Source organism: Brassica napus, chromosome C8, assembly GCF_020379485.1.
Source record: "Brassica napus cultivar Da-Ae chromosome C8, Da-Ae, whole genome shotgun sequence".
NCBI classification, from domain to species: Eukaryota; Viridiplantae; Streptophyta; class Magnoliopsida; order Brassicales; family Brassicaceae; genus Brassica; species Brassica napus.
Window position 1 is genome coordinate 22,010,775 of NC_063451.1, and position 27,873 is coordinate 22,038,647.

A 27,873-nucleotide genomic window follows, 5' to 3' on the forward strand; every position below is an offset into this window, starting at 1 on the left:
ATAGAAGAAACAAGACTAAATACAGTTATATATAGCTTAAGAAACAAGACTAAATTCAGTTATATTTAGCTTAAGAAACAAGGCATGAATGTAATTAATGAATGCGTAAACCGTTTGCCGCAAAAAAAAATTGGCATAAAACTGCAATAGTTGATAATATCTAAACAAATGTCGACAGATTAGGAGACACGTCAGTTCTAATAAGGACATGTGAACCTGAAAAATCGTATAGGTCGGAAATGTAGTTTGATCAACCGATCAGAGCCAACGATCAAATACAGAGAGAGAAAAAAACACTTAACTTGGATCTCTTCGATATCCAGCAAAAAAATTATTAGGGTAACATTAGAAACTTTAACAAAAGCATTTTTTTTGGTTATTTGCGATGCCTGAATCAACATCTAAAAACCCACTAAATACCTAACGAATTTTAAATAAATAGATCTAACATTAAAATATTTATAATGTATTTGATAACACGTATTCATGATCAATTATCTAAAAATGAAGTGACTATACTGAATTATGATTTCTTTATCAGATTGATTCTCCATCGTATATTTCTTGCATGTGTGTTGGATACTTGGATAATACACCACCTTAACAGCGATCGTCATGAAAAAGTTTACAAGGCAACCATTACAACGATTGTGGAATAGTCATTGTAAACCAGTCTTATACAGTAGTTCATAAAGAAAGTCATATTAACTATCATGGTGCACAAAAGAAAATAACAATGTTGCTTTAAAGCTCTTGTGGAAGCTGTGGATATGAGATCCAGTTAACTTATTTTACAAGACCTAGAAACAATCAAGGTCAAATCATTTGGGATTGCGAGGTGGCTAGCTCGACCATAGGATTGTGACTGGTTTTCGCACCATTTGTCACTTTGACGGTAATGTATTTTTCAGACTAATTTCAAGTGTGAGATCTGAGACCAACAAAAGTTTATGTAAAACGACTAGCTAGTAAGACCGAAAATTGTATATGTTTTTATTAATTTAGGGGTATCTCAGGTTTATGAAATTTGTTCAAACAAAACTTTAATGAAAAGTGTAGTATACAGATAGATCTTTTTCTGGATATTCAAGAGTAGTAGGTCTATATATATATGCATCGACATACAATGCATGATTATTTTAAAAACTCCATTTTAAGAACTCCATCGTAAGAACCTCCTAATAATCATGCTCTAAGATGCCTTCAAGACCAAGTTTTTTAGCAAGCTAAAATTCGCCAGCTACTAAACCAAAAATTGTATATGTTTCTCGAAGTATCTAAAACTGGATTAATGAACGTGCAGACGAAACACTCATAACTCTCAAGTATGGTCTCTTTACAAATTTCGTATCGTGCACAATCACATCGACAATAGTTTCGAAGTGCTCGATGTAAGTGCATAACATGGACCAAACAGTGACTCCAAAATGGGCAAATTGATCGATCGCACTCGCATACTTTACAGGTGCGTACGTATGTGGCTACTATATATCCTCATTCACATGGAATGACTTTGAGAAGATAACTTGTTTTTTTTTTATCAACTTGAGAAGATAACTTGTTGAGCTGCGATTTGTAACATTTTTGTTTAAAAAAAAAATTAAGCGTGAGTGTCTTAGACCAATCAATGTTCAACGAATCTCAAAGGGAGATAGTACTGACGAATAAGTTAGCTCTGAATTTAATGAGATTTAATTTAACACATAGCTTTATGTTGTAACTTAGTTTTTCCCAAAATTCGAATTCAGAATCGACGTATTAACCTTCTCGTACCACCATACTATTACCATTTAGTTTTTTAGATTTCTGAAATTATGAATTTTAAGTTTGAAATTCTGCCAAGAGAAATAAATATTCTTATAGGATTTTTTTTTTTTTTGAACTGCATATTCTTATAGGATATATGTTGTCTATGAAAGATAAACCCGCAATTATAGGACATATACATCAGAATATATAATAACAATATGGTGCACACACTCAAAGAAAAGTAAGAGTAAAAAATAGGACGCTGACAGATCCGGAAAGAGCTAGAAGAGAAACGTGACCAATTGTTTATTCATTAAAGGAGACAACTAGTCAATGCTGTAACTGTATTTCTGGTCTATATGGTCAAGTCCGAGCTGGACATGTGTCGATTTCACTTTTTCTTCTTGCTTCCATGCGCTTCTTTTCCTTTTTCTAATTTAATATTTACTTGATAAAAACTACGTGAATTTAAAGGTTATTAGGGAAAATATTTATTTTTAGCTTTATAACGTTACTAAAATATTTTGGAATAGCATTTCAATGGAGATCGGAGCCTAGTGTCGTCATTGACCAACTCCAAGTGTACAGTGACTAGAGCAGCCTGAGTTACGGCTTTATGCCAGCATTAGAAGCCCTACATGTCTCACTCAATAATATAATTCTAATTGAAATCTAATCAACGCACTAATCGATAATTCAGTATTATAATTGAGGTCATGCTTCCTTTGCATTACTATATAAAACCCTCTATCGCCTCCTTAGTAATCACCGTGCTCTCTTCTCCCTTCCTAATTCGCTCTCGCTCTATAATATCTCGTTTATTAAGGTGCTTTTTAAACTTTCAGTTTTATTTTCTGTTGCATTGTTTGAGATCTCTCTCACCAGTAGTTTGAGAGGGGGGGGGGGGGGGGGGGGGGAATGTAAGTTTTATAGTTTAGTAGATCAGCTGCAAGAGCTTTACTTATCAAACTTTCTGAATTGCAGATCCAATTTTATTGTTTTGCTTTTCTTTTTAGTACTAAAATGTATTAACATTAGTGAAATAAAAGAAGAGTATATATTAAATTTGATTTGCATGTGTTAGGAATGAAGTTCATGAGGGGGTGATAGATGGATCTGTCTCTTTTTTTCAGGCTTGGTTTCTCATCCCCATTTACTTTTGTTAAGATGCATATGTTTTTATCCTTGATCGTATTTCTTATGCTTTTTGGTATAAAATATCTGACTAAATAAATCTAATGCATGCATGATCGATCCGTGTCTTTCAAGTAGTGTGATTGTCATTTTCCGTTGTAATTGTACTTAGTGTCCATGTTCCTTTTTACATATGAACAGCTTAACAGTAGTTATGAGCATAAGATAAAAAGCAAATTTATTTTTGTTCTTGGCTAACGAAACTGATAAAAAGAAAGAAACATAATTTTTTTTTACTCTCATGTGCTTTTTCATTTCGTTTTACTGTATCTTCTTTAGTTATACCTAAGAGAGTTTTGAAAGCATCATTAAAGTCACACTTTTAGGTACACAGAAGTTTCGTACAAAAAAAAAGGTACACAGAAGTTTACTATAAATTTTGTGCCCAAAATATATGAAATTAAACTTGTTTTACTGATGAGAAGCTAAGAATTCTATTGATTGGATACAATCAATTCGATATTTTCTTAGATGATTAAAATAAAAGGGTACTTTGCTGTTGCATAAACTAGCAATACATGAATTTTGACATATGTTTATATTCACATATCTCTGCAACATGAATTTGAATCTGAAAGTCATCTGCCTTTGTTAATGCAGTGCTACCTTTTAGCATGGAGCTGCAATGGTTGAATAAACTGGAGACAAGCAGGATCTCTCGAGTTGTCTCTCATGTCTAGACCATTTGTGAGAAGGGATTTACTGTTTGCACCATTCACCTCACCAATCTCTGAATCTGCAATTAGTATTATGCTCATTCAAGAAAATTAGCATCTAGAAAGTTGGTACATAAAGTGCATTTATGACTTTTGCTGATGCTGTACACATATTTTTTTTTTTTGTAGAATCAGTTCATGACAATTTTCCAAATCATATACAGTTTTGGACATACATTTTGCCTAAGAAATGTCAAACTTCTGTCTGGAGTGTTAGAAGGTTTTCATGATAGCTCAGAATTTTATAGCTTGCCCTACTTAATTAGCTACATTAGTTCACTTGTTAAGAAGTTGGGAAGTGGGGGGAGGTGCTGGGTTTCCCTTCTCATCGATGGTCTAGATGTGCGAGGTGACTCTCATAGTGTTAAAGAGAAACGGTATAAGTGAGTGGTCACAACAAGCCTCCACATGCAACATTAGTATTTCCTGAAAAGGTTAGAAATTTTTCACATTGTGAAATTATTGTATTGCTAGATTTTCGACCAGTTTCGTGAGTTGTTTTTCAGGTTGATACATCATGCCACTTTTCAAACTTAACGTAAAAGATAGATGCAGAAGCAAGTAGCACTGATTTTATTGCAAGAACTAAAGAAGACAGGCAAAAGAAGAAGAAGCAAAGTGTGTTTTATTGGAGGATAAGGACGTTGAAGGATAAGGACATATACTTAGATATGTTTAACTAATGTGATAAGGATGTAATTAGAAGAATATACCCTAAAGTCGGTTAAGATCTTTGTAATATATATACTCTTGTAACGTGATGAATAGAGGCAACCTTTTCCGATCATATTGTCATATTTACATGGTATCAGAGCCCAGATCCTAACAAGTGTTTTGTACTTATGCAGAAACGCAGTTCAATCTTTCAGTTCAAACCGTTCGAAGTGATAATGGGATGGAATTTATGTGTCTGAGAGAGTATTTCCAAGATAAGGGGATCATCCATCAAACGAGTTGTGTGTACACACCGCAACAAAATGGCCGTGTGGAGAGGAAACACAGACATATATTGAATGTGGCAAGAGCGTTGTTGTTTCAAGCTAACATGCCAACTAAATTTTGGGGAGAGGCGATATCTACGGCGACACACTTGATCAATATGACACCGTCTAAGGTACTTGACGGGAGTTCACCGTATGAGAAATTGTTTGGTGTGAAACCCGCTTATGAGACCTTGAGGGTATTTGGTTCGTTGTGTTATGTTCACAGGAGAGATCGAACCAAGGAAAAGCTAGGTGAAAGAAGTAGGAAGTGTGTGTTTGTGGGATATCCCTTCGGCAAGAAAGGATGGAGAGTATATGATCTGGAAAGTAACGAGTTTCTGGTGTCAAGAGATGTCAGCTTCACTGAAGATGAGTTTCCATTTGCGGGACATAACTCTGGTGTGATAGAATCAAAGAAGTTGACAGGAGAACCTGATGATGATTGGGTTATAAACATGGTTGTGGAAGACAGGGGGAGTAAGTCTCAGTCAAGTAATCAAGAAGAAACAGTGGTGGAGGTTTCATCTCATGGAACTCCAAATGAAAATGTCATCAGTAATGACATGGTTGAGGAAGTTGAGTCAGAATCAAAAACTGTAGCTGAGAATGAAGTTGTTGCAGAACCTGAGCTAGGGAGAGGGTGCAGAGAGAAGGTTTCGTCTGTGAGATTGAAGGATTATGTGAGCTACAATGCTCAGTACTTGCGAGAACAACCCCATCACGATCTCACTACTCCTGCACCACAATCAGAGCCTTCGTCAACTGGTCCAGGTAACACGCCTTATCCAATTGAAAACTATATATCTGATGAAAGATTTTCTCCTGATCATAAGGCCTTTTTGGCGGCAATAACAAATGAGAGAGAACCACGAAGTTATAAAGAAGCGGCTCAACAGAAGATTTGGCGCGATTCAATGCAGAAGGAGATAGTGGCATTTGAAGAAAACAAGACGTTTAGTGTGGTTAATTTACCACCAGACAAGAAAGCTATTGGCAATATGTGGATTTACAAGTATAAGTACAATGCTGATGGTACAATGGAAAGGCCTAAGTCGAGGCTTGTTGCTTTGGGAAATAAACAAGTAAAGGATAGAGACTTCAAAGAGACATTTGCACCTGTTGCAAAGATGACCACAATACGCAGTTTGTTGAGAGTGGTTGCAGGGAAAGGATGGATTGTGCATCAGATGGATGTGCACAACGCGTTTCTACATGGAGACTTAAAAGAAGAAGTTTACATGAAGTTACCGCAGGGGTTTAAGCATTATGATCCTAACAAGCTCCATAAGGTTGTCTATGGCCTGCGACAGGCACCGAGATGTTGGTATGCAAAACTGACCGATGCTCTCAAACGGTACGGTTTTAAGAACTCGTATGCAGACTATTCATTGTTCGTATATTCGAAGAAAGGTATTGAGCTAAGGGTGCTCATATATGTGGACGATCTACTTGTGTGTGGTAATGATATGGAGTTTGTTACCAAGTTTAAAAACTATTTGAGTAGATGCTTTCACATGAAAGATCTAGGGAAATTGAAATATTTTCTTGGAATAGAAGTGGGACGTGGCGAAGAAAGCTTTATGTTATCTCAGAGGAAGTACGCTTTGGATCTCATATTTGATGTTGGTTTGCTTGGAGCAAGACCAGTCGCTACACCTATGGAGCAACATCACAAATTGGGACTAGATAAGAGTCCATTTCTAGTAGATGTAGAGAAGTACATAAGATTGGTCGGACGTCTGATCTACTTGTCAATCATGCGACCAGATATATCGTATTCGGTGCATATTCTTTCGCAGTTCATGAAAACGCCAAGAGAAGTACAGTGGGATGCTGCTTTGCGGGTGGTTAAGTATCTTAAAGGGACACCAGGGCAGGGCATCATGTTGAGTTCAAAGAGTGATTTGAGTTTGTCTGTTTACTGTGATGCAGACTGGTCGGCGTGTCCGTTGACAAGAAGATCATTGAGTGCTTATGTTACCTTGGTAGGAGACTCACCGGTGTCGTGGAAGACAAAGAAACAAGGAGTGGTGTCTCACTCATCGACTGAATCGGAATATAGATCAATGGCGCAAGCGACTAGAGAGGTTAAGTGGTTGCGGAGACTTCTGGATGACTTGGGAGCAAAGCAACTCAAGCCTTCGAAAATCTACTGTGATAGTAAGTCAGCAATATACATAGCGGCTAATCCAGTGTTCCACGAGAGAACTAAACACATCGAATCTGATTGTTACCAAGTTAGAGATGCAATTCAGGATGGCTTGCTAGAGACGGTACATGTACGAACTACGGAACAAGTTGCAGACGTGTTAACTAAAGCGCTTGGAAAGGCTCAGTTCGAAGCTTTGCTGTTCAAGTTGGGAGTAAGAAATTTTAATATTCCCAACTTAAGGGGGAGTATTGGAGGATAAGGATGTTGGAGGATAAGAACATATACTTAGATATGTTTAACTAATGTGGTAAGGATGTAATTAGAAGATTATACCCTAAAGTCGGTTAAGATCTTTGTAATATATATATACTCTTGTAACGTGATGAATAGAAGCAACTTTTTCCGATCATATTGTCATATTTACATGTTTATCGGTGACAGATCAATAACGTGACCGAAAGGTTTTACCATTTGACTTGTTGTCGCCGTTGATTCTCTCATTCATCCATTTCATGCTGCAAGAAAACCCAATGTATTAATACATTTCTTGTAAATTGATACGTACCATTACTCGGTAGATTATAACCACAAATGAAAGACTATGTACATCTGTATACTTAGCCAATGAGAAGATGAATATAATTACTTCTTATACATGAATGATATTAGCCTAAAACAAATATAAGTGATGCTAGATAGCACAAATAATAAATTTTCTTTTTGTATAGTTGTATGATATTCTGTGAAACTATTGTTTCCACTTTTTGTGAAGAAGTACATGTTGATTTAACATTAGTCACACTCACGTACTCTATTGTATACCCAAACCAGGCTGCAACATTGGATGTATGAACAATTTAGTAAAACTAAATAAAATTTTTGGTTTAATAATTTGCGGACCATCTATTCATGTTTATATAATTCCGAAAAAAATTGGAATCCAAAACTAATGCTTATGCCGATGACCAGCTCTGCTAGTGTGGTAAATAGGAGTCCGTGACAGGCCTGCAGCTGCGTTATTTACTTCATACCCAAATTCTAAATCCATCAACAATATATATTGATGTATTTAGGCAATCAATGCATGACCGAAAATATCACAATCTTTGTGTTTGAACCGGTCAAACACATTCAGTATGGAAACAAAACGAAATAAACGGTGTAGGCCTAACAACATCATTATCCTGCATCCCGTAAATGGGTCTTTTAATTTTATTCTAAATAACAAAATATTATTATTTTAGTTGATTAAGTTTAAGCAATTAAATTTAAATGTAAATAAAATGTCGTTACACATACCTTGACAGGTGAAAGAAGTGGGTTAGAAACGTTTACTATTGTAGCAAAATAAGAACTTTTTTCACTTCTCTTTCTAACTTTTTTAGGTTTTTGATTTTTCTTTAATTACAATTATCCTAACAACCCACTTAAGAGCTCAGCGATAAAGATGTTCTAAGTACCTAACGTATGGTTAGTGGTTACGCCTAGGCCTGGGCAACATATTTGGAACCGAAAAACCAAACCGGAACTGAACCAAAATACATGAAACCAGAACCAGACCAATACCCTTAAATACCCAAACATTTTCTATATTTTTATATCCGAAATAACCAAACCGAACCCGGAAGCAAACCGAAAACCAAACGGATACCCGAATATATATAAAAATATTAATTATATATACATATAACATAACTATATATATACATATAACATAACTAAATATATATTTTTAATTTAAAATTCTATTAAAAGTCTCTGAAAGTAGTTGAGGATAACTAAATTATTATAAAGTATCTGAATTACCCGAAAGTATCTGAAACTATCTGAATAGTTTATCTGAAATATCTAAATTAATCTGAAATATCCAAAAAAATTATCTAAATCATCTTAATTATTTTATATTTTACCCTAAATAACTGATATTTTATCCAAATTATCCGAACTACCCAAACTATCCGAACTCGAACCGGATCCAAATGAGAACCAAATTTTTTCTGGGTATTTTCTGGTTCCTACATTTACTATCTGAATCGAATCCGAAAGTATCTGAACAGAACCGAACCGAAAATAGGTCAAATAGTAAATGGATCTTCTAGGCTCCTATCCAAACTACCCAAAATCCAAAATACCCGAAATGTCCATGCCTCGTTACACCTTTACATTCATGCAGTTTTTAGGAAATATCTTAATGGGCTACTAATGGGTTTCTTTCTTTATGTATCTTCGGCCTTTTGACTTTAAACAGTAAGGGCAAAACGGTAGTTTCACTTCGCCCCTGATCCATCGCTGCGTATATATACAGTCGCCTGCAAAAACTAGGGTATAAAAGCCCCAAATTATTTTCTCCGCTCAAGAGAACGAATCCTTGGCAATCGACCCAACGGTACCCATCCTTGTTTACGTCGCCGGAGATCGGTAAATCGTCTGTAATTTTCTAATCTCCCTCTCCTATATTGAGATCTTTGATTCGTCTATGGCAAACTTTTCAGATTCCCGATTCGTTTATTTAGTAGCGAAATTCGATTTGAGCTTTGTTGGGATTTGTAGGTCGTTAGATAATGGCGACGTTTGAGCTATACAGGAGATCGACGATAGGGATGTGTTTGACGGAGACTTTGGACGAGATGGTTCAGAGCGGTACCTTGAGCCCTGAGCTAGCTATCCAAGTCCTTGTTCAGTTTGACAAGGTGACTGATCTTGGAGAGTCTTTTGGTTTTAATTTTTCCTTTTTGTCTGATGTCTGTGTCCTTTTGTAGTCCATGACTGAAGCTCTGGAGAGCCAAGTGAAGACCAAGGTGTCTATCAAGGTGATCTTTAAAGTCTTTTTTTTTTTTTTTAAATCGTGTGATTGTTAGTTCTAAACAATCTTGCTCTAGTTCGTTTTGGTTGGTTTGAACCTGATGCAGCATTCATATTTCGTGGAAAAATGTTTTTAGAGTTGAAAGTTTAAGAGCCTAGCGCAATTATTCACGTCTCTGGAGTTCTATTAGTTCATGATTCCTCTAAATGTTTCATGCATTATGTCTAGTTTTGAGTTTCTTTTGATTGCAATTTGATTTAATCTGTATAGATACAGTTATCTGCATGATGATTAGATTGTTTATCTCGATAGAAACTAGCATTGTCATGAATTCTATCAAGATTACTGTTTGTTTGGATGTTAACTTATATATGATGAATAACAGACTGAAGCTATCCCCTTATGTGAGTTTTTTAAAGTTCAACTTGAGATTAAGCTGTATGGTTTATAAGTAGGAGCTGACATATGTTACCTCAAGATTAGTGTCAATCCATAAAGCTAAATCTCAAGTTCTTTATGCTACTCGTTTTCTGATGATCGACGTTGGTTCTCTTCTAAGATAGTAGCCAAATATTAAACGCTGCACACAAGATAAGAGAGTGTTGGCAGGTGAAACAACCAGATACTTGAATATTGTTTTGTTATTTCTTGTACAGGGGCACCTGCACACCTACAGGTTCTGTGACAACGTCTGGACCTTTATATTACAGGACGCAATGTTCAAGATTGACGACCGTCAAGAGAACGTGAGCCGGGTCAAGATAGTGGCATGTGACTCTAAGCTACTCACGCAGTGAGAGATGTATTAGATTTTGAGTTTTCTTTTTCACTTTGTAAACTCAGGCACTTGCTATATGTTGAGAGCTCCATTTGCAGCCATCAATTTAGCCTTTTATATGTACATTATCGGCCCAAAGACATATGGGACTCCTCTTAAGATTCACCATCTCTCTCTCTCTCTATCTGTATTGCACTTGTCCATGCCATGTTCTTAAGATTCAGTATGATACAAGAGCAAGAGTTGTTTACAACAAGATTTGCTGTTCAATATAGGTCACATCATTGTCATTGATTTGGGAAAGATAATCAAAAGTGCGGTTTACTCCAACGTTCTTGAAGATTCAGAGGAAGTATATTTGAGAATAGACATAGATCATCTTCATTTTCATCATCACTTGGGTCTCCTGCCTAGGTGGCATCTCTATCTACACACAGATTATGGTTGTCATTGACGCATTGGGTTACACTAAAAAGCAGAGAAATTCCGGTCCGGAACGATGATTTCAAGCGTCGTAAACCGGGTTTAATTCATGATTTGGGCCATATCAACGTCTTGTTAAAATGGGCCCATCAGCAAACAGGGAATCATAATTCTCACAAACCTTCTTAGTCGTCTAGAAGCTTTACCACAATTAGTAAAAAAGGTGAGAAGCAGGAGAGCAGATAATCACAGACAGACACGAGACTGATCGAACCAAATCAGCGGTGAACAGTCGGGAGGGAAGGGAAGGGAAGGGATGATGATCTCTCAATTCTTCGTCCTATCTCAGCGAGGAGATAACATCGTCTTCCGTGACTGTAAGCTCCCTTTCTTCTCTCTCTTCCGATCTCATCCTCTCCGCTTCTTCTTTCGTAGTCGAGACGTTTCGTCAGATTATCTCCCTTGAAGCTTCTCTAAGCTCATTGATCTGTTTGATCTACACGCATCCATTAGATGATTCTCTCTATACGCAGTAGAAGAGCCTTGTTCGTGTGTGTGTTAGTATGAGCGCATCCGGTTTGATTGGATCCAACTAGAATTTTTGAAGATATATATATATGTATCGTTTTTCATTTGCTACAGATCGAGCCGAGGTACCAAAAGGAAGTACAGAGACATTCTTCCGTAAAGTCAAGTTCTGGAAGGAGGATGGTAATGCAGAGGCACCACCTATCTTTGTAGGTATCATCGTCCTCATTAGTGAATGAATAACCAAATGTGAAAAAAAAATCAATGAAAATTAATTGAACTGTTAGTGGTGACTGGTGAGCATAAGAACATTCTCTCTGTTTGTTTCTGAGCTCTAATGAATCTAACTCTCTTTTCTTTTTCTTTTTCTTTTTTTTTTTGTTGCTGTGTGCTTTATAGAATGTCGACGGTGTGAACTACTTCCATGTCAAGGTTGTTGGTCTCTATTTCGTTGCCACTACGAGGGTTAACGTCTCGCCTTCTCTGGTTTTGGAGCTTCTACAAAGGATCGCTCGTGTTATTAAGGACTACCTCGGTGTTTTGAATGAAGATTCTTTCAGGAAAAACTTTGTGCTTGTCTATGAGTTGCTTGATGAAGTCATTGTTAAGTCTTCTTATCAACATTCATCTTCTCATCATTAGCAACTATAGTAGTGAATATTACTAAATATGACCCTATGCTCTTTTGATTTAGGATTTTGGCTACGTGCAAACTACATCAACCGAGGTTTTGAAATCCTATGTATTCAACGAGCCAATTTTGATTGCTCCTGCACGCCTTCAACCTATCGATCCTGCTGCCATCTTCACCGTAAGATTGATTTTCTTTTTTTCCCTTTTGTATGGTGTATGTTGAATGACTCCTTGAATTAATGTTATGCAGCAAGGATCCAAAAGAATGCCTGGAACAGCTGTCACAAAGTCGGTTGTAGCTAATGATCCTAGTGGTCGGAGGAGAGAGGAAATTTTTGTGGACATCATTGAGAAAATCAGTGTTACTTTTAGTTCAAGCGTTAGTAGTTTATTATATCACATGTTATGGAAGTCTTGGCAGGCTCTGTTAACCTGGCCATATTAAACTCTGCAGATCAATGCTCTGTATCATGTCTATATGTAGTTGCATCTTCATGTTAGTTTTTTTCCTGGAATGTTTCCGTAACTTTTCTTCTGATATCTGAACAGGGTTATATACTGACTTCTGAGATTGATGGCACCATTCAAATGAAGAGTTATCTTTTCGGTAATCCAGAAATTCGTTTAGCTCTTAATGAAGACCTAAACATAGGCAGAGGAGGAGCATCAGTATATGGTATTTGCTTATTTCACCCCTTTGAATCAAAATTATTGACTTGAGATTCTTAATGTTGAGAAGGATTCTACGTCATGTTCTATTCTTTCACTTTTTTGAAATCTTGGTGTCTGTCCCGTGACATTTGGGCATTGAGAATGCTTAAACTGTGAACTAAACTGCATGACTCCACTCATAAACTTCCTTCATAAACGATTTTTTATAGCTACTATTGTTGAATGCTTTGCGTCTTTGAGGCAAATCATTATTAACTTCATACCCATAAAGTTGGCTCGATCTACTAATAAGGTAACATTCACAATTGAGGTATAAATTCATTCTTTTGTTACAGATTATAGGAGTTCTTCAGGTTCAGGGGTGATACTTGATGATTGTAACTTTCATGAGTCTGTTCGTCTTGATAGCTTCGATTCAGATAGAACTCTGTCCCTGGTGAGCTTAAAAAAACTTACCACATATAACACCTTTTCATAACATGTTGTTTTGCTCTTTAACTTGTGTTTCGTTTTCAGGTTCCACCAGATGGTGAGTTTCCAGTAATGAACTACCGTATGACCCAGGAGTTCAAGCCTCCTTTTCATGTTAATACCTTGATTGAAGAGGCCGGACGTCTTAAGGTACAGTCTGATGGTTACACGTCGTCTGGTCAGATGATTTATAAATCTTTATCCCAGTGCTTAATTCGTATATCTCTCTGTTTGCTGAAATTTAGGCCGAAGTAATTATTAAAATACGCGCTGAATTCCCTTCAGACGTAGTTGCAAACACGATTACTATTCAGATGCCATTGCCAAATTATACTTCTAGGTATTTTAACTTTTTGGTTGCATAAATGACAGCCATAGTAAATTTTGAATCACACAAGATATTAGATTCAACGGATTGTGTTTTGTTGTGACAGGGCTAGTTTTGAGTTAGAACTTGGTGCGACGGGACAGAAGACAGATTTCAAGGAAACCAGCAAAATGCTTGAATGGAGTTTTAAAAAGGCAAGTGATGAACTCTCTCTAGGTTTGCTATTGAACATGTAGTATGGTTGCTTCCGTTTGCTAATTGTGATGTTCCAGATTGTTGGCGGGGCTGAACATACACTGCGTGCGAAGCTGACATTTTCACAGGAGTTTCATGGTGATCCTCCAAGACAAAAAGCTTTCCTTATTTGTTTTCGCAGAGAAAAGATAAAGCATTTACTGATAATACATTCTCAATATCGTTTTAGGTAACATCACAAAGGAAGCTGGGCCTGTCAGCATGACGTTCACAATACCGATGTACAATGTTTCTAAACTTCAGGTAAGTAAAACCTTCTTCTACTACCATGGCATTAACTGTCCTCTTATATCACCTTGTTGTAATGAACTGTGTGGTGCAGGTCAAATACTTGCAGATAGCAAAGAACTCAACTAGTCAAAATCCGTATCGTTGGGTGAGATATGTGACACAGGCCAATTCGTACGTGGCTCGGATATGACCTACTTTCATATAATGTTTTGTCTCTTTTGTATGTCCCCAAGTAACTTTTCTCTTTCCCTTCTCAATAATGTTTGTTCGGATTCTGATCATACTTGTTCTAAGTTCTAAGATGTTGTTGAGGAGATGCTTCACAGTACGAATGTTAACTCTTCTATCTTATTTCTCTTTATATATTTTCTTGTTTTTGGTTTTCATCATATGCTTCATCTTGTGCTTCCTTGATGATCACTTTATGACACTTGTTAGAATACACCATCGCTTGTTTTGCACGAGTAGAATAGCTTTATTCATGGTTATTACAAAATTATATTAACTTTCTTCCCCACTGTACACTATCTATATATGTATATACCACTTCTCAGTAACCACTTTCACCAAATCACTCCCTCTACATGTGTAAATTTACTTCTAAAACCAAGACGTATGCTCCTGTTTTTATTACCAGGCAATTCAAACAGAAAATGTTTGTATGAGTGAAGGTCTATCTTAGCAACAAATCTGATTAGTAAGCTCTATCATAATTGAATTTATAATTTATTTATAAGCGATATGGCAATAAGTCGCTTTGGCCGAGTGGTTAAGGCGTGTGCCTGCTAAGTACATGGGCTCTGCCCGCGAGAGTTCGAATCTCTCAGGCGACGTATATTTTGTTATGAAACCTTTTTACAATGATTAAAAGGCACATGTAGCAAAGCAAACAATGGGCCGTCTCAAACTCTCAGATGCAGTACACGTTCTTTTTAACTTTGATTAGTTTCAAAACTGGGGAGTCTGACTTCAATTTTAGTTGTTGGCAAGGAAGGACCTTTCAGTATTGTCCTCTTCTTTACGTTGGAGCAAGTCAAGAATCTGCTTCGTGAATTTTTTTCAACATTCTTGTATTGTTGAAGATGATTGATGACGATTTAAAACAATACTAGCATAGGAATCATTATGATTTTTGTTCAAACACCACTGTTGTTGTTACATACAATTCAATTTTGTTGTTTCTATAATCTGAAGTAAATGTCTACCATAATAACATATCCACTGAACAGCCAAGAACACATAAAAAAAAAGAGAGTGTAGTTTATTTGATCTTTGAAGCAAGATAAGAGAGGGTAGAGCAGAGAAGAAGAAGAAGAAAAAAAGAACGAATCTGTTATTTGTTGTTGGGGGAGAGAACCTGAAGTTAAATGGTGGCTGTACATCTTGGGAAGTTGGGGTTAAGCAGCTCTAATGAGGAGATCATCTAGAGAAGGTCCTTGGTGTAGTGCTGGGATGGTTTCCTCCACCAGATCCTCTGCTTCTATCTCCTCCGTTATCGGATCTTCCTCTGTCAAGAACATGCGGGCTAGTGAGTTTGCTGCTGTCTGAATCCTGGTTCTGGTTCGAACCTGTTCCTCTTTCACTCTCCTGGGGACTTTTCTTTTGCCCCGAGGATGGACTGGGTTGCCCTGAGCTGCTTTTTCCTTTGTCCATGTTTGAGAGCTCGTTAGCGATCTGACTCCGTCTCTCCTTGAGGAAGTTGAGTCGCATTGTCAACTTGGAAAGTGCAGAAGTTGTTGTGTTTCCCTATTTGTATGTACTCAGCTTAAGTAAGTATGTTTTCAAATGAAACAAAATGGTATATGTTTTGTGTGTGTTTCAATATGATGCTTACCTCTCCCTTTGAGCCAGACCTCTTAGACGTGCCCGCAGCCTTTTGCGAGCTTTTGCCACGTGAATCTTGTTGCTTCTCTATCTCATTTCCTCTTGCATCCCCCTGCCCTTCCTACAAAATGTTAGGGCATAAATACAGAGAAAGACTTGATAGACAAGTAACAGATATATACCTTGAGCGTTGCTTGACTAGCGGCTGCTTCTGTATCCTTTTGTTTCTCCTTCCTGTGTGTGTGACAAGGTTGAAACAAGATTAGTACTTAGTTTTGATATGATTTCAGAAAGCATAGGGTGTGAGGTCAAGTGTGAGTCCTTACATTTTTGCATTGTGCTCTGGACTTCTCCGAGATTCTTTGCTGGCACCAGATGCTTTAACGTCCTGTTGACCAAGTCTATTCTCAAGATCATCAACCTTATGCTCCAAGTTGGTAATATCATCCTCCGCTTGAGCTACATCTTGCAGATCTTTCTTCAACTGCACAAAAAAAAAAAAAAAAAAAACATGTCACTTTCAATATAGATAGTACTTTCTAACCAAAACAAGTTGCTAGACAAGGAGAAGAAGATCAACCTTTACATCGGTTGTTTCTGGAATAGGTTTATTCCCTTTTGACATGTTCAGTCCTGATTCCAGAGCTGCTTTCTTGTCTCTCTCTTGCTGCAACTGCTCTTGTAGTCTTTCCACCTAATTGAAAAGGTAAAGAACTTTCTAACACACTCAATAAGACAAAAACTTCATATAGCTTTTGTTTTAAAAGCTTTACATCTTTCTCTAGAGCTTCACGCCGCTCATACAAAGCTTTCTTCCGTCTCTCCAAACTAGAATGTAGTACTGCATTGTTCTTAACCTCCTCTGTAATTTTGTTTTGTAGCTCTGATTTGGTTGTCTCAAGTCTTTCAACGTCAGCACTGCATAGGATAACACATTGTCAGATAAAGTCATGTGAAATCACTTGTATAGATGATGATGATGATGATGATACTTACTCGGCCTCGTCCACCTCAGCTGAGAAATCAATAGATTCCATGGAAAGGTTTCTCTTCCCCTGTGCACATATAAGACCAGACTATTACTAAACATTTAAGAGCTAAAGGAAACCGCATCAAGAAACTTACATGGGCACGGCCCCAGTGCCTTTTACTTTCTCCTGATGCACTAGACAATGTAGACGGTTCCTTCATAGATGAGTTTCTATCCTCAGTTTTTGAGACCTCACCAGCCTTTACATCTGTATGATCAGAACCTTTAGCTAGGATGTTATCATCCTTTCTTGCATCATCATGCCGTGGTAGTGAAGACCGGTTAGAGCCTGATAAAAGCTTCTTAGTAACTTGAGGCTTCATACTTCCTTTTGGGGATTTGGATTCAGAACTTAAAGTATCATTTATCTACAATATGAACAACACAATGCCCAAGTAAGGTGGATTGAAGAGCAAGGAACTTGTATCACTAGTCTAGAATGGATTAGTTACTGAACCTTAGTATGGGACCGTGCCTTATGGTCATCATCAATGTCATCGCCATGATGGTCGACAGAGGCTTCACTCTCACTATATGACCCCTCAGATTCATCTTCAAGGTCTTCTTCCTCATCTGTGTAGTCACCAGATCCTTGTGTGCCATCATCATCATCATACTCTTCATCATCTGTTCCTTCCTCGGATCCACTACCACTCTCTTCTGAGTCAGAGTACAAGCCAGCTGACAAGGAACCTTCCTGCATTCATATACCATATATGTAGCTAGAAGTCAGTGTCTAGAAATAAGCCCACTATCCACAGAGCCGGATCTGAGATTTTTGGAGGTTATAAACATTTTTTAAGAAACTTTAGTTATTATTTTTTCATAATTTGGAAGCTTATTCCTATAGAAAAAATATATAATTTTTTTTGGGACCAAAACCAATGTTTCATTGGACTTTGACTAGAGCCGGTCCTGACTATGCAGAATGGTAACATTTCCATCATTATGATAATGTGACAAAGGAGATGCTTATTAACATAGAGATAAAAGTAAAATCTTACTCCAAAGATGCTGTCATATTCTTCTAACAATGTTATGACTATAGCCTGTGCATGATTAGCTGCAGCAGCTGCTTGCAGAAGTTGCACAGAGCCATCACCGCCAACATCAAAATCATTTTCAATTTCACAGTCACCATGGAGAAGAGGTCTAAGAAGTAAAGGTGCCATACAAGCTGCAACTGCATTTGTGTTCATCCGGTTCACGTTTTTGTTAGAGGCCACAACCAGCATCATCATCAGGATCCTTGCAAGAGGAACAAACACACCCAAACACAATACATAACAAAAGTTAAGTTTTCATCTCTGAACTGTTGTAATAAGGCAACAGATAAGAGACAATATATACCTTTGCAGAAGGCGACGATTTGGTTCAGGGAATGATTCACTAATTGCTTCACGCATGGCATTGACTCTATGGCCACGGTCACCTGATAATGTTACACGTTATAACATACGTGAACGTGTTTGCAGTGTAAGTAAAGTATAAACTTACGGCAAGCTTCAAGAAGGGCGTTGCAACAAGATGCAGGCACTGGAGAGGAAGGCATCTCTCTGAGAACAGTCTGCGCATTTATGAAAACTGTTATAAGAGAGAGATTTAAAGAGCCAAAAAGGCTAACTCAGAAGATTTGTAGTGGCGTGTACCTTAAGACAATCACCAATAACATGAGCATCTTCCGTGGCAGTGAACTCATTTCTCCCTGAGCCAAAGTGACTACATATTTAATATAAACTCACAATGCAAGGAAATCATGTATATGGAGTGTTTCAGACCTTGCTCATATTCACGAATCCGATGGTTAACATCATCAACATCAGCAGCTTGTCTCAATATTCCTTCTGTCTTGGCTCCTGCAAAGATAATTTTTTTTTTTTTTTTTTTTGCTTAATATGGCTAAAAAGAAAGCAGAAAAAATTCAAAGGTGAAAGGCTGAAACTAGTACCATGATCTTCAACAAATCTAAGAGCTTTTTCCAAGAAAGATGGAGATCCATCAACTTCTTCTAGAGCAAGCAGTACTGGTCTTCCAAAGACAGTCAAATTTGTTGGTGTCTCATCTTCTGTAAAAGGATTAAAATACAAAAATGAACCAATGTCTAAATGAACTGAAAGAGAAACTAACTGGTCAGCCTTGAACTCCAGAGGTAGGGAACATATGTTTTACATGATAACACATGTAAAGACTAAAACCATTAAAAAGGTGACAAAACATACTCGGTTCATCAACATCGACAGGGGGCGCATCTGGTGCATTATCATTCCTGAAGATACCATTTTGACCCATAACATGGGAAGCACTAGGTGCTTGTGTCAAAGCGTTTTCTAGAGCAGTTTTCCACTCTTGTAGATCCTCCATTGTGTCAGCCTGCAAGAGAAAATATCAAATAATACTTGATAATGACAAGATGAAGGAGATTAAAAAAAGAAAGAAGTGTTTTAAAGAAACCTTGAGTGTAAAGGCACGTCCATCACGACCATCAGGGAAGAGAACAGTCAACAGCTTCTTATCTGCCTTAACAACCACACTAAAAACAAAATAGTCCCATGTTATATATGATGTTAGTAACACCGAAACAGATACATATATAGGTTACAGAGACAATAAGCCAACCTGCCTGAATTGTTGAGATCAATTCCACCAAGGGTTAAATTGACCTCACCGCCTCTCTGTTGAACTGCGCTCTGTAAAACAAAAACACCTTTTAGTCCCTCCTCCTCTACTGCTCTATGAAACACACAAGGAAGTAGCATTTTGCATCAGAATATGTGAAAGGCTTACCGGGTCACTTCGAAAGAAAACAAGTGAAGTGCGCGTCAAGATAAACCATCTTTTCTTCCAAGATGTCCACCCAAGCCCTGTGTTAAAAAAAAAAAAACCTTTTGAAAACATATCAACTGTTACGAAAGTAAAAAAAGGGAGGAACCGATTATTGTTGAAAATATAAAAATATATGGGGTCCGCTGCACTATTTGCACAGTAAATTCTACTTCTATATAAACGATCGTTTATAAATCATCATTCACTCTTCTCTTCTCTCTATAATAAACTCTTTCTATCAGTGTTATAAATTCTACGGGTATAAATTTTGTCCTTATTTAAATTTCCGCGATACAATAAAATTCTGGTTCCTTTTATAACACGTTATCAGCACGATCACTCTGCGATTCGGTAAAATTTATTTGTATCATTTATACCCTGTTATAATGGTCGGTATACCGCCTCTACTATTATTTATATCATGTTATAATGGCCGGAATACCGCCTATATTATTTACTAGCAATTTAATTTATTTATTGGTCGGCCGAGCCGCCTTATATTCTGTTTATTATTTATTGGTCGGCAGAGCCGCCTTATATTCTGTTTATTATTTATTGGTCGGCCGAGCCGCCTTATATTCTGTTTATTATTAATTGGTCGGCCGAGCCGCCGTATAATTTATTTATTACTCTGCATTGATCGGCTGAGCCGTCGCATGATTTGTTGTCATAACATAAATATTTTATTGCCATAATTTTTTTTTATGAAATTTTATAGATTTGATTGACCATTTAATACGATATTTTCAGACTAATTTTTAGTGCACTCGATTTAACCCCAACGGTCACAAAGAAATTTTTTCAAAATTTCCCCTTTCTCCAACGGTCATGAACAATGATTTTCATCTATAAATACAACTCATTTTCACTCAAATTTCATCATCCAAAACATATCATCTTCTCTCAAAAAAAAATTTCAAATCGCTCTCCTCCGATTTTTCATTTCAAGAAATATGATTCGCGCACTTTTGTTTTTATGTGCCATTTTTATTTGTGTTTCTATTTATGGTTTATTCGTTGGAGAATTTACTCCGAGTGAATTTAAGATGAATATCGGTTTAATTTTCTTTACATCGCTTCTCCTTGTAATTGCTTGCATGATTAATGTAAACGGTTCCTTTTAATATCAATAATATTCTAATAATTTTTATTTATGTACTTTAGAAATACAAATGACAAAAATCGAGAAACTTCAGTTTCCGGCATTGGAAGTAACTGGCACAAACTACACGGCATGGGTCACAAACATGGAGCTTCATCTAGATTCCGAGAAAATACTCGAAACAATAAGAGAAGGCAATATATCAACCTCTCATGAAAAGGCTAAGGCCGTGATATTTCTGAGAAGGCATCTAGATGAAAATCTTACGCATGATTATGCGAGAACCAAAGATCCCTTAGATCTTTGGAAAGCTCTGAAGGAGAGGTTTGATAACCAAAAGAAAATTACTCTCCCCCATGCACTCGATGAGTGGAAAAATCTACGATTTCAAGATTTTGAAAAAGTGGAAACGTACAATTCCGCTATATTGAGAATAGCGGCGCAATTAGATTATTGCGGTAAGCCTGTCTCGGAAGCAGAAATGCTCGAGAAAACTTACCAAACGTTCCACAAAAATCATTATGTTCTACAAGAACAATATAGAAATTGTGGGTATACGAGGTTCTCTGAACTCGCTGTGGCGCTTATAATAGCGGAGAGAAATAATGAACTCCTCATTAAAAACCACAATGCCCGACCCACGGGAACCAAAGCATTTCCTGAGGTAAATGCAACGGATATAAAAAATCCGGAAAAAGGAAATTATTCCTATCGTGGGCGTGGTCGTGGCCGTGGTCACAATCGTGGTTTTGGTCGTGGTCGTGGTTATCGATTTAACCGCAACCATGAAAGGAGTAACAACCCAAGAGGAAGGGGATCCAACACATGGAATCGATCTGATCGGGTAAAAGGGAAAGAAACCCAAGAAAACCCTACTCATAAAAATGAGAACGTCTGTTACAGATGTGGATCGAAGGGACACTGGTCTCAAGTATGTCGAACTCCTCGGCATCTATGCCAATTGTACCAAGAATCTATTAAAGGCAAGGCAAAGGAAGTAAATCTCAATGAACACCTTGTGGGTACAACATCGACATACCTCGAATCCTCTGACTTTATGGGAGATTTCGACGAGGCCACTCATCAAAATAATTGAAGTGCTTGTACTGATCAAGCTTAATAATGCCTAGTGATGCCATAAAATATTATGTATTTCACTTTCAGAATAATGTTGTATTTCAAAATATCTAATGTATAATTATTGTGTACTTGTTATTGATGCATAATATGTTTACTTATGAAAGTTTATTTTCTTTATTGATATTAACTGTGTGTTACAGAAATGGATAAGAAAGCAAATGGAACAACAACTAAACAAATTGGTAGAGAAGTTTGCATACCAGATAGTGGCACAACGCACACTATACTGAAGGATAAGAGATATTTCTCTACTTTAAAGTCAGTAAAAATGACTATAAACACAATATCAGGTCCTACAGACCTGATCGAAGGAATTGGCAAGGCGAACTTTATGTTGCCTAATGGAACAAAGTTTTCCATAGATAATGCCTTATATTCTCCAAATTCTAAGAGAAATTTGTTGAGTTTCAAAGATATATACCGTCAAGGGTATAACACTCAGTCTGCAACTGAGAATGGAAAGAAGTATTTGTATATAACTTCTGAAAAATCAGGCAAAGGCCTTGTACTGGAAAAATTTCCAGAACTTCCTTCTGGATTGCATCACACTTATATTGATGCTATAGAATCACATCTTGTGATAAAAAGAAATCCAGAAGATGTTACATTATGGCATGATCGCCTTGGTCATCCAGGCACTACAATGATGCGAAAAATCATTGAAAGCTCACATGGTCATTCAATAAAAACCCAAGATATATACCAAAGTAATAAAATGACATGTGATGCGTGTGCTCTTGGGAAATTAATCATAAGACCATCACCAACCAAAGTTGACAAAGAATCACCAAAGTTTTTGGAAAGAATCCAAGGTGATATTTGTGGACCAATACATCCACCGTGTGGACCATTCTACTACTTTATGGTATTAATCGATGCATCGAGTAGATGGTCACATGTTTGTTTGTTATCATCTCGAAATATGGCATTTGCGAGATTTCTAACTCAGATAATCAAATTAAGAGCACAGTTCTCAGATTATCCAATTAAAAGAGTTAGATTAGATAACGCTGGTGAATTCACATCCCAAGCTTTTAATGATTATTGTATGGTATCAGGGATTGAAGTAGAGCATTCTGTTGCTCATGTTCATACACAAAATGGTTTGGCAGAATCATTAATTAAACGGCTGCAACTAATTGCAAGGCCATTGATCATGAGATCAAAACTCCCAACCTCTGTATGGGGACATGCTATTTTGCATGCAGAAGCACTAATTCGGATAAGACCAAGTGCATACCATAGATATTCCCCATTACAGTTAGCATTTGGAAAAGAACCAAATATCTCTCATCTAAAAATCTTTGGTTGTGCGGTTTATATTCCAATAGCACCACCACAACGTACAAAGATGGGACCGCAAAGACGGTTGGGAATATATATTGGCTATGATTCTCCATCAATAATAAGATACCTAGAACCACAAACTGGTGATGTGTTTACGGCACGATTTGCCGATTGTCATTTCAATGAGAAAGAATTCCCAACTCTAGGGGGAGACAATAAACAAGTAGGAAAAGAGATCAAATGGAGTGTACCATCGTTATTACACCTTGATCCTCCTACGAAACAGTCAGAACTAGAAGTTCGACGTATCATGCATTTACAAAATATAGCAAATCAGCTACCTGATGCATTTGCTGATACCAAAATGGTAACTAAATCACATATACCCGCTGCAAATACTCCTGCTCGTATTGAAATACCACAAAATGGTGGAACGGCAGTTGATACACGTGAATCAGGAACACGTTTAAAGCGCGGTAGACCTATTGGTTCAAAGGATAAACTTCCTAGAAAACGTAAGGAATGTGAAAAGCATGATACTCCCAAAATAACAGAAAATATTTTGGACGAAGAAAATTGTGAATCTAATGACAATATAAAGCATCTTGAATCTGAAGGAAATCATGAGATTTCTATCAATTACATCCATAATGGAAAGATATGGAAACGAAATGAGATGGATGATATTGATGACGTTTTCTCATACCTTTTAGCAAAGGAAATAAATGAAGAAAACGAAGATCCAGAACCAAAGTCTGTATATGAATGTCAAAAGAGACATGACTGGATAAAATGGAAAGATGCAATTCAAGTCGAATTAGATTCGCTTAACAAACGAAATGTATTCGGACCTATTGTGCTCACACCCAAAGATGTAAAACCAGTTGGGTACAAATGGGTGTTTGTCCGAAAAAGAAATGAGAAAAACGAGATTACAAGATACAAAGCTCGTCTCGTAGCCCAAGGTTTCTCTCAAAGGCCAGGAATTGATTATGAGGAAACTTATTCTCCTGTCATGGACGCAATCACATTTAGATTCCTGATGAGCCTAGCGGCCAATGAAAATTTAGAAATGCGTCTCATGGATGTCGTTACGGCATATTTATATGGATCATTAGATACTGATATCTATATGAGAATCCCAGATGGATTTAAAATGCCAGAAACGTTAAGTTCCAAACCTAAAGAGTTATGTGCAATAAAATTGCAAAGATCATTATATGGGTTAAAACAATCTGGACGAATGTGGTATAATCGTCTCAGCGAACACTTAACAAAAGAAGGATACACGAATGATCCTATATGCCCTTGTGTTTTCATAAAGAAAACAACATCCGGATTTGTGATAATCGCGGTGTACGTTGATGATCTTAATATTATTGGAACTCAAAACGAAATCCAAAAGGCATCAAACTATCTGAAAGGAGAATTTGAGATGAAAGATCTCGGCCAGACAAAATATTGTCTAGGATTACAAATTGAGCATTCTCAAAAGGGTATATTTGTACACCAGTCTACATATACCAAACGAGTATTGAAACGCTTTAACATGGATAAAGCAACTCCTCTTAGCACCCCGATGGTCGTTAGATCACTTAATGTTGAAAATGATCCGTTTCGACCATCTGAGGAAAATGAAGAAATACTTGGTCCTGAAACTCCATACTTAAGTGCAATTGGAGCTCTTATGTATCTTGCAAATTGTACTCGACCTGACATATCTTTTGCCATTAATCTTTTAGCGAGATTCAGTTCGTCTCCTACGCGAAGACATTGGAATGGAATTAAACATGTCTTTCGTTACCTTCAAGGAACAACTGATTTAGGCTTGTTTTATCCTAAAAGTTCAAAAGGTCAAATGATTGGTTTTGCAGATGCAGGTTATTTGTCAGATCCACACAAAGCTCGATCCCAGACAGGATATGTTTTTACAATTGGAGGCACCGCCATATCTTGGCGTTCTCAGAAGCAGACACTTGTTGCTACTTCTTCAAATCACGCTGAGATCATTGCACTCCATGAAGCAAGTAGAGAATGTGTATGGCTAAGATCAATAAGCCGACACATCTGTTCAAGCAGTGGGATTGACGAAAATACGGAGCCAACTATTCTATATGAAGATAACGCGGCATGTGTTGCTCAAACGAAGGAAGGATATATCAAAAGCGATAGAACCAAACATATACCTCCGAAGTTCTTCTCATACACTCAAGAGCTCGAGAAGAATAAAGAGATTGAAGTAAGATATGTTCAATCATGCGACAATGCAGCTGACCTCTTCACAAAATCACTTCCGACTTCAGTATTCAGAAAACATGTCCATAACATTGGAATGCGTCATCAGAAGGATATATGACTGCTTATTCGAGGGGGAGCTTACGTAGTTGTACTCTTTTTACCTTACTATGGTTTTTTCCATTGGGTTTTCCTAGAAAGGTTTTAACGAGGCAACAAAGACGTTAAGCGAGAATGGATAGTGACACCGGTCCCCAAGGGGGAGTGTTACGAAAGTCAAAAAAGGGGGGAGGAGCCGATTATGTTAAAAATATAAAAAGATGTGGGGTCCGCTGCACTATTTGCACAGTAAATTCTACTTCTATATAGACGATCGATTCGATCGTTTATAAATCATCATTCACTCTTCTCTTCTCTCTATAATAAACTCTTTCTATCATTGTTATAAATTCTACGGGTATAAATTTTGCCCTTATTTAAATTCCCGCGATACAATAAAATTCTCGTTCCTTTTATAACATCAACCAAATTAATACGAATTTTAGCACTAGAGTTATATCCCAACACTACTTATCAACAATCCCCCAAGAAAATGTGAAAAGGTGTAAAAGTGAAACATAAGGAGGTAAGAGCTAGTTTTAAGATATAGCAGCCACAGTGAGCACAGCCAGCATAACCCACTTGCCATGATCACATGATATATGTCCTTACTAGCCTAAGCTGGACATCATAGCATTGCAAAAAAAAAAAAAAATACACACAAAAGGCTTCCTGAAAGTAAGCTTATCATGCTAATTAAGAAGCAAGTAAAACATACCTTTTGATGAAATAGATAGAGGTCCACTCTTGAATACCTACAAATTCACTAAATACTCAGAGATATATCTAAACATAAACGCAATCAACATACTCAGAGTTAAAAGGATTGTTTCTTTTTCGTTTGCATTGTACATTTGATTAGATATGTTGTGTTTTTACATTAAAAAGAAATCACAAATTAACATGAAAATGAAGGATAGTGTATGGTTCTGTGTTAGGGACACAATCATGTAAGAAAGAAAGTAACTACCGTGTTGTTGTTGCCGGTGCCACGGGAACGAGAGTCAGCGTTTCCAGACTGAGCAGGAGGAATACTACATGTGTCACCCTATGATAAGGAAGAAACAATATATATGTTGATCAATATTAATAGGGAGATGAATATTGAAAATGAGAAAAAGAGAGAGAGAGACGTACATGTTGCTCCTGGTCTTGTTCATTAGCATTCTGCTGTTGTTGAGGAGGCTGTGAAGAAGACGAAGAAGATTCTCCCTGTTTGTTTGACGTAGATTGATACATAACTTGTTATATAACACAGTCTTCACGCCATTCAAATGCGGCACTATATCCAGAGAAAAAATAAGAATGTCCGATCAAATTCGAGGAAAACGCAAGCTGATCTCAGATCATTAAAAAAGAAGCATGAATTCAAGAAAGAATACCTTGATTTTTTTTTATCTGGAGGAAGAAGGAAGGAGATGATGTTAACAATAACTATTTTTGAAAAAAATAAATAATTTTTTTTTATTCTTTTAGGGTGAGATTTGATTGATTGATGTGTTCAACGGAGTTTGAGAAGGAGAGAAGAGGTGAAGCGGAAAATTTGGGCGTAAACAGAGGAAAGCCCCTTCTGTTTTTATTCGGTAGTAGTTTGACATGTAGACATCATACCTCCCTCTCTTCTTGGAGGGAAAATTTCCAAGCATTTATAAGAGTAAAATAAAATAAGAAATGTATAAAATGCAATTGTCTGTCTTACAATCACTCCTTAATCTATATACTCTAGTGTTAATATAACGTCTCTTTTATAGCTTCTCTTCGTAGTCTCTCCATCCCTTAATAGGATTGTGATTTTAGTACAAGGTTGCATTGGTTGACCATATGACCAGACTACTGAATCGTGATGTGCACGACCATACCCACCCACCACTATTTTATACGGTGACACCTTTGCTTTGATTCTTCTCTTACATCGATTCGGTTAGATACTGTTGCGTGCATGGGGACTCAATTACTTCGTCTCGATCAATTTGATTTTGTTACAAATATAATATTTGAAAGTAGATCATGACCCGCCCTTCCAAAGGATAGATAAACTTTTTTGTTTTAATTTTTTTCTGAAAGATTTAATTTTTATATTTGGGTTTGTAATCATATTTGCGTTTAATATTAATTTAATTTGATAAAATAATTTTTTAAATAAATAAAATACATAGTTGGACATAACATTTATCAATAGTTTATGATGCTGTTTTAATAGAGTAGATGAAAAAATAACATTCAAAATAATATCACACAACTTCTAAAGAAAGAAACAAAAGAAAAACAATTTAAAACGCATCATGCTTGTACCGTAGTCGTTTCAGTTAGAGTTAGACAATTTTCTCAAATCTTTACAGTTAATTAAAAAAAATAAGAATTTAAAGAGGAATGGATTAATTAACTGTAAAGATTTGCTGTAAAGATTTAAAGAGATG

At 36.8% G+C, this 27,873-nt stretch overlaps 3 protein-coding genes and 1 non-coding gene across 8 annotated transcripts; 3 read left to right on the forward strand and 1 right to left on the reverse strand.

The window, feature by feature from the left end:
* Positions 1-9,097: 9,097 nt before the first annotated feature.
* Positions 9,098-10,557, forward strand: LOC106427363 (transcription initiation factor IIA subunit 2-like). Of its 3 annotated transcripts, none has more exons than XM_013868092.3 (4): positions 9,098-9,223; positions 9,345-9,484; positions 9,554-9,604; positions 10,254-10,557. In XM_013868092.3, exons 2-4 carry the CDS (start codon positions 9,356-9,358, stop codon positions 10,392-10,394), a joined length of 321 nt encoding a protein of 106 aa, XP_013723546.1. In that variant the 5' UTR covers positions 9,098-9,223; positions 9,345-9,355; the 3' UTR covers positions 10,395-10,557. The 3 variants fall into 3 exon arrangements, with proteins under 3 accessions (XP_013723546.1, XP_013723547.1, XP_022567949.1); XM_013868093.3 differs by having other exon boundaries at positions 9,099-9,212; XM_022712228.2 differs by having other exon boundaries at positions 9,125-9,219.
* Positions 10,558-10,961: 404 nt separating this feature from the next.
* Positions 10,962-14,302, forward strand: LOC106427420 (AP-4 complex subunit mu). The gene is made up of 13 exons (XM_022712234.2): positions 10,962-11,175; positions 11,441-11,535; positions 11,726-11,929; positions 12,021-12,137; positions 12,210-12,338; positions 12,509-12,635; positions 12,967-13,067; positions 13,148-13,252; positions 13,348-13,442; positions 13,537-13,624; positions 13,703-13,763; positions 13,855-13,928; positions 14,008-14,302. The coding sequence occupies exons 1-13, from the start codon at positions 11,115-11,117 to the stop codon at positions 14,104-14,106; spliced, it is 1,356 nt and encodes a 451-aa protein (XP_022567955.2). The 5' UTR covers positions 10,962-11,114; the 3' UTR covers positions 14,107-14,302.
* On the reverse strand, positions 14,143-27,439 carry LOC106427394 (rho GTPase-activating protein REN1). Of its 3 annotated transcripts, none has more exons than XM_022712230.2 (23): positions 26,839-27,439; positions 26,594-26,738; positions 26,427-26,504; positions 26,175-26,211; positions 19,555-19,631; positions 19,387-19,457; positions 19,222-19,300; positions 18,990-19,140; positions 18,719-18,835; positions 18,549-18,626; positions 18,420-18,475; positions 18,268-18,337; positions 18,121-18,202; positions 17,775-18,018; positions 17,228-17,467; positions 16,866-17,138; positions 16,737-16,795; positions 16,514-16,658; positions 16,321-16,434; positions 16,067-16,224; positions 15,923-15,974; positions 15,751-15,852; positions 14,143-15,662 (listed from the first exon to the last, which is right to left on the reverse strand). In XM_022712230.2, the coding sequence occupies exons 2-23, from the start codon at positions 26,693-26,695 to the stop codon at positions 15,336-15,338; spliced, it is 2,712 nt and encodes a 903-aa protein (XP_022567951.1). In that variant the 5' UTR covers positions 26,696-26,738; positions 26,839-27,439; the 3' UTR covers positions 14,143-15,335. The 3 variants fall into 3 exon arrangements, with proteins under 3 accessions (XP_022567951.1, XP_022567950.1, XP_013723571.1); XM_022712229.2 differs by having other exon boundaries at positions 15,751-15,861; positions 26,839-27,437; XM_013868117.3 differs by lacking the exon at positions 26,839-27,439 and having other exon boundaries at positions 15,751-15,861; positions 26,594-26,809.
* On the forward strand, positions 14,668-14,749 carry TRNAS-GCU. The gene has a single exon. It is a non-coding gene; the product is annotated as a tRNA-Ser (tRNA).
* Positions 27,440-27,873: the final 434 nt, after the last annotated feature.

Bases quoted from the DNA above. Each gene is read 5' to 3' on its own strand.
- LOC106427420 (XM_022712234.2), top strand. From the start codon at position 11,115: ATGATGATCTCTCAATTCTTCGTCCTATCTCAGCGAGGAGATAACATC. The intron at 11,536-11,725 runs GTAGGTATCATC...TGTGCTTTATAG, and splicing joins CAGAGGCACCACCTATCTTT to AATGTCGACGGTGTGAACTA. The intron at 12,636-12,966 runs GTATTTGCTTAT...CTTTTGTTACAG, and splicing joins AGGAGGAGCATCAGTATATG to ATTATAGGAGTTCTTCAGGT.
- LOC106427394 (XM_022712229.2), bottom strand. From the start codon at position 26,695: ATGTATCAATCTACGTCAAACAAACAGGGAGAATCTTCTTCGTCTTCT. The intron at 19,458-19,554 runs GTAAGCCTTTCA...TTTGTTTTACAG, and splicing joins TTTTCTTTCGAAGTGACCCG to AGCGCAGTTCAACAGAGAGG. The intron at 16,225-16,320 runs GTTGATCTTCTT...TTTTTTGTGCAG, and splicing joins CAGAAACAACCGATGTAAAG to TTGAAGAAAGATCTGCAAGA.
- LOC106427363 (XM_013868092.3), top strand. From the start codon at position 9,356: ATGGCGACGTTTGAGCTATACAGGAGATCGACGATAGGGATGTGTTTG. The intron at 9,485-9,553 runs GTGACTGATCTT...GTCCTTTTGTAG, and splicing joins TCCTTGTTCAGTTTGACAAG to TCCATGACTGAAGCTCTGGA. The intron at 9,605-10,253 runs GTGATCTTTAAA...TTTCTTGTACAG, and splicing joins AGACCAAGGTGTCTATCAAG to GGGCACCTGCACACCTACAG.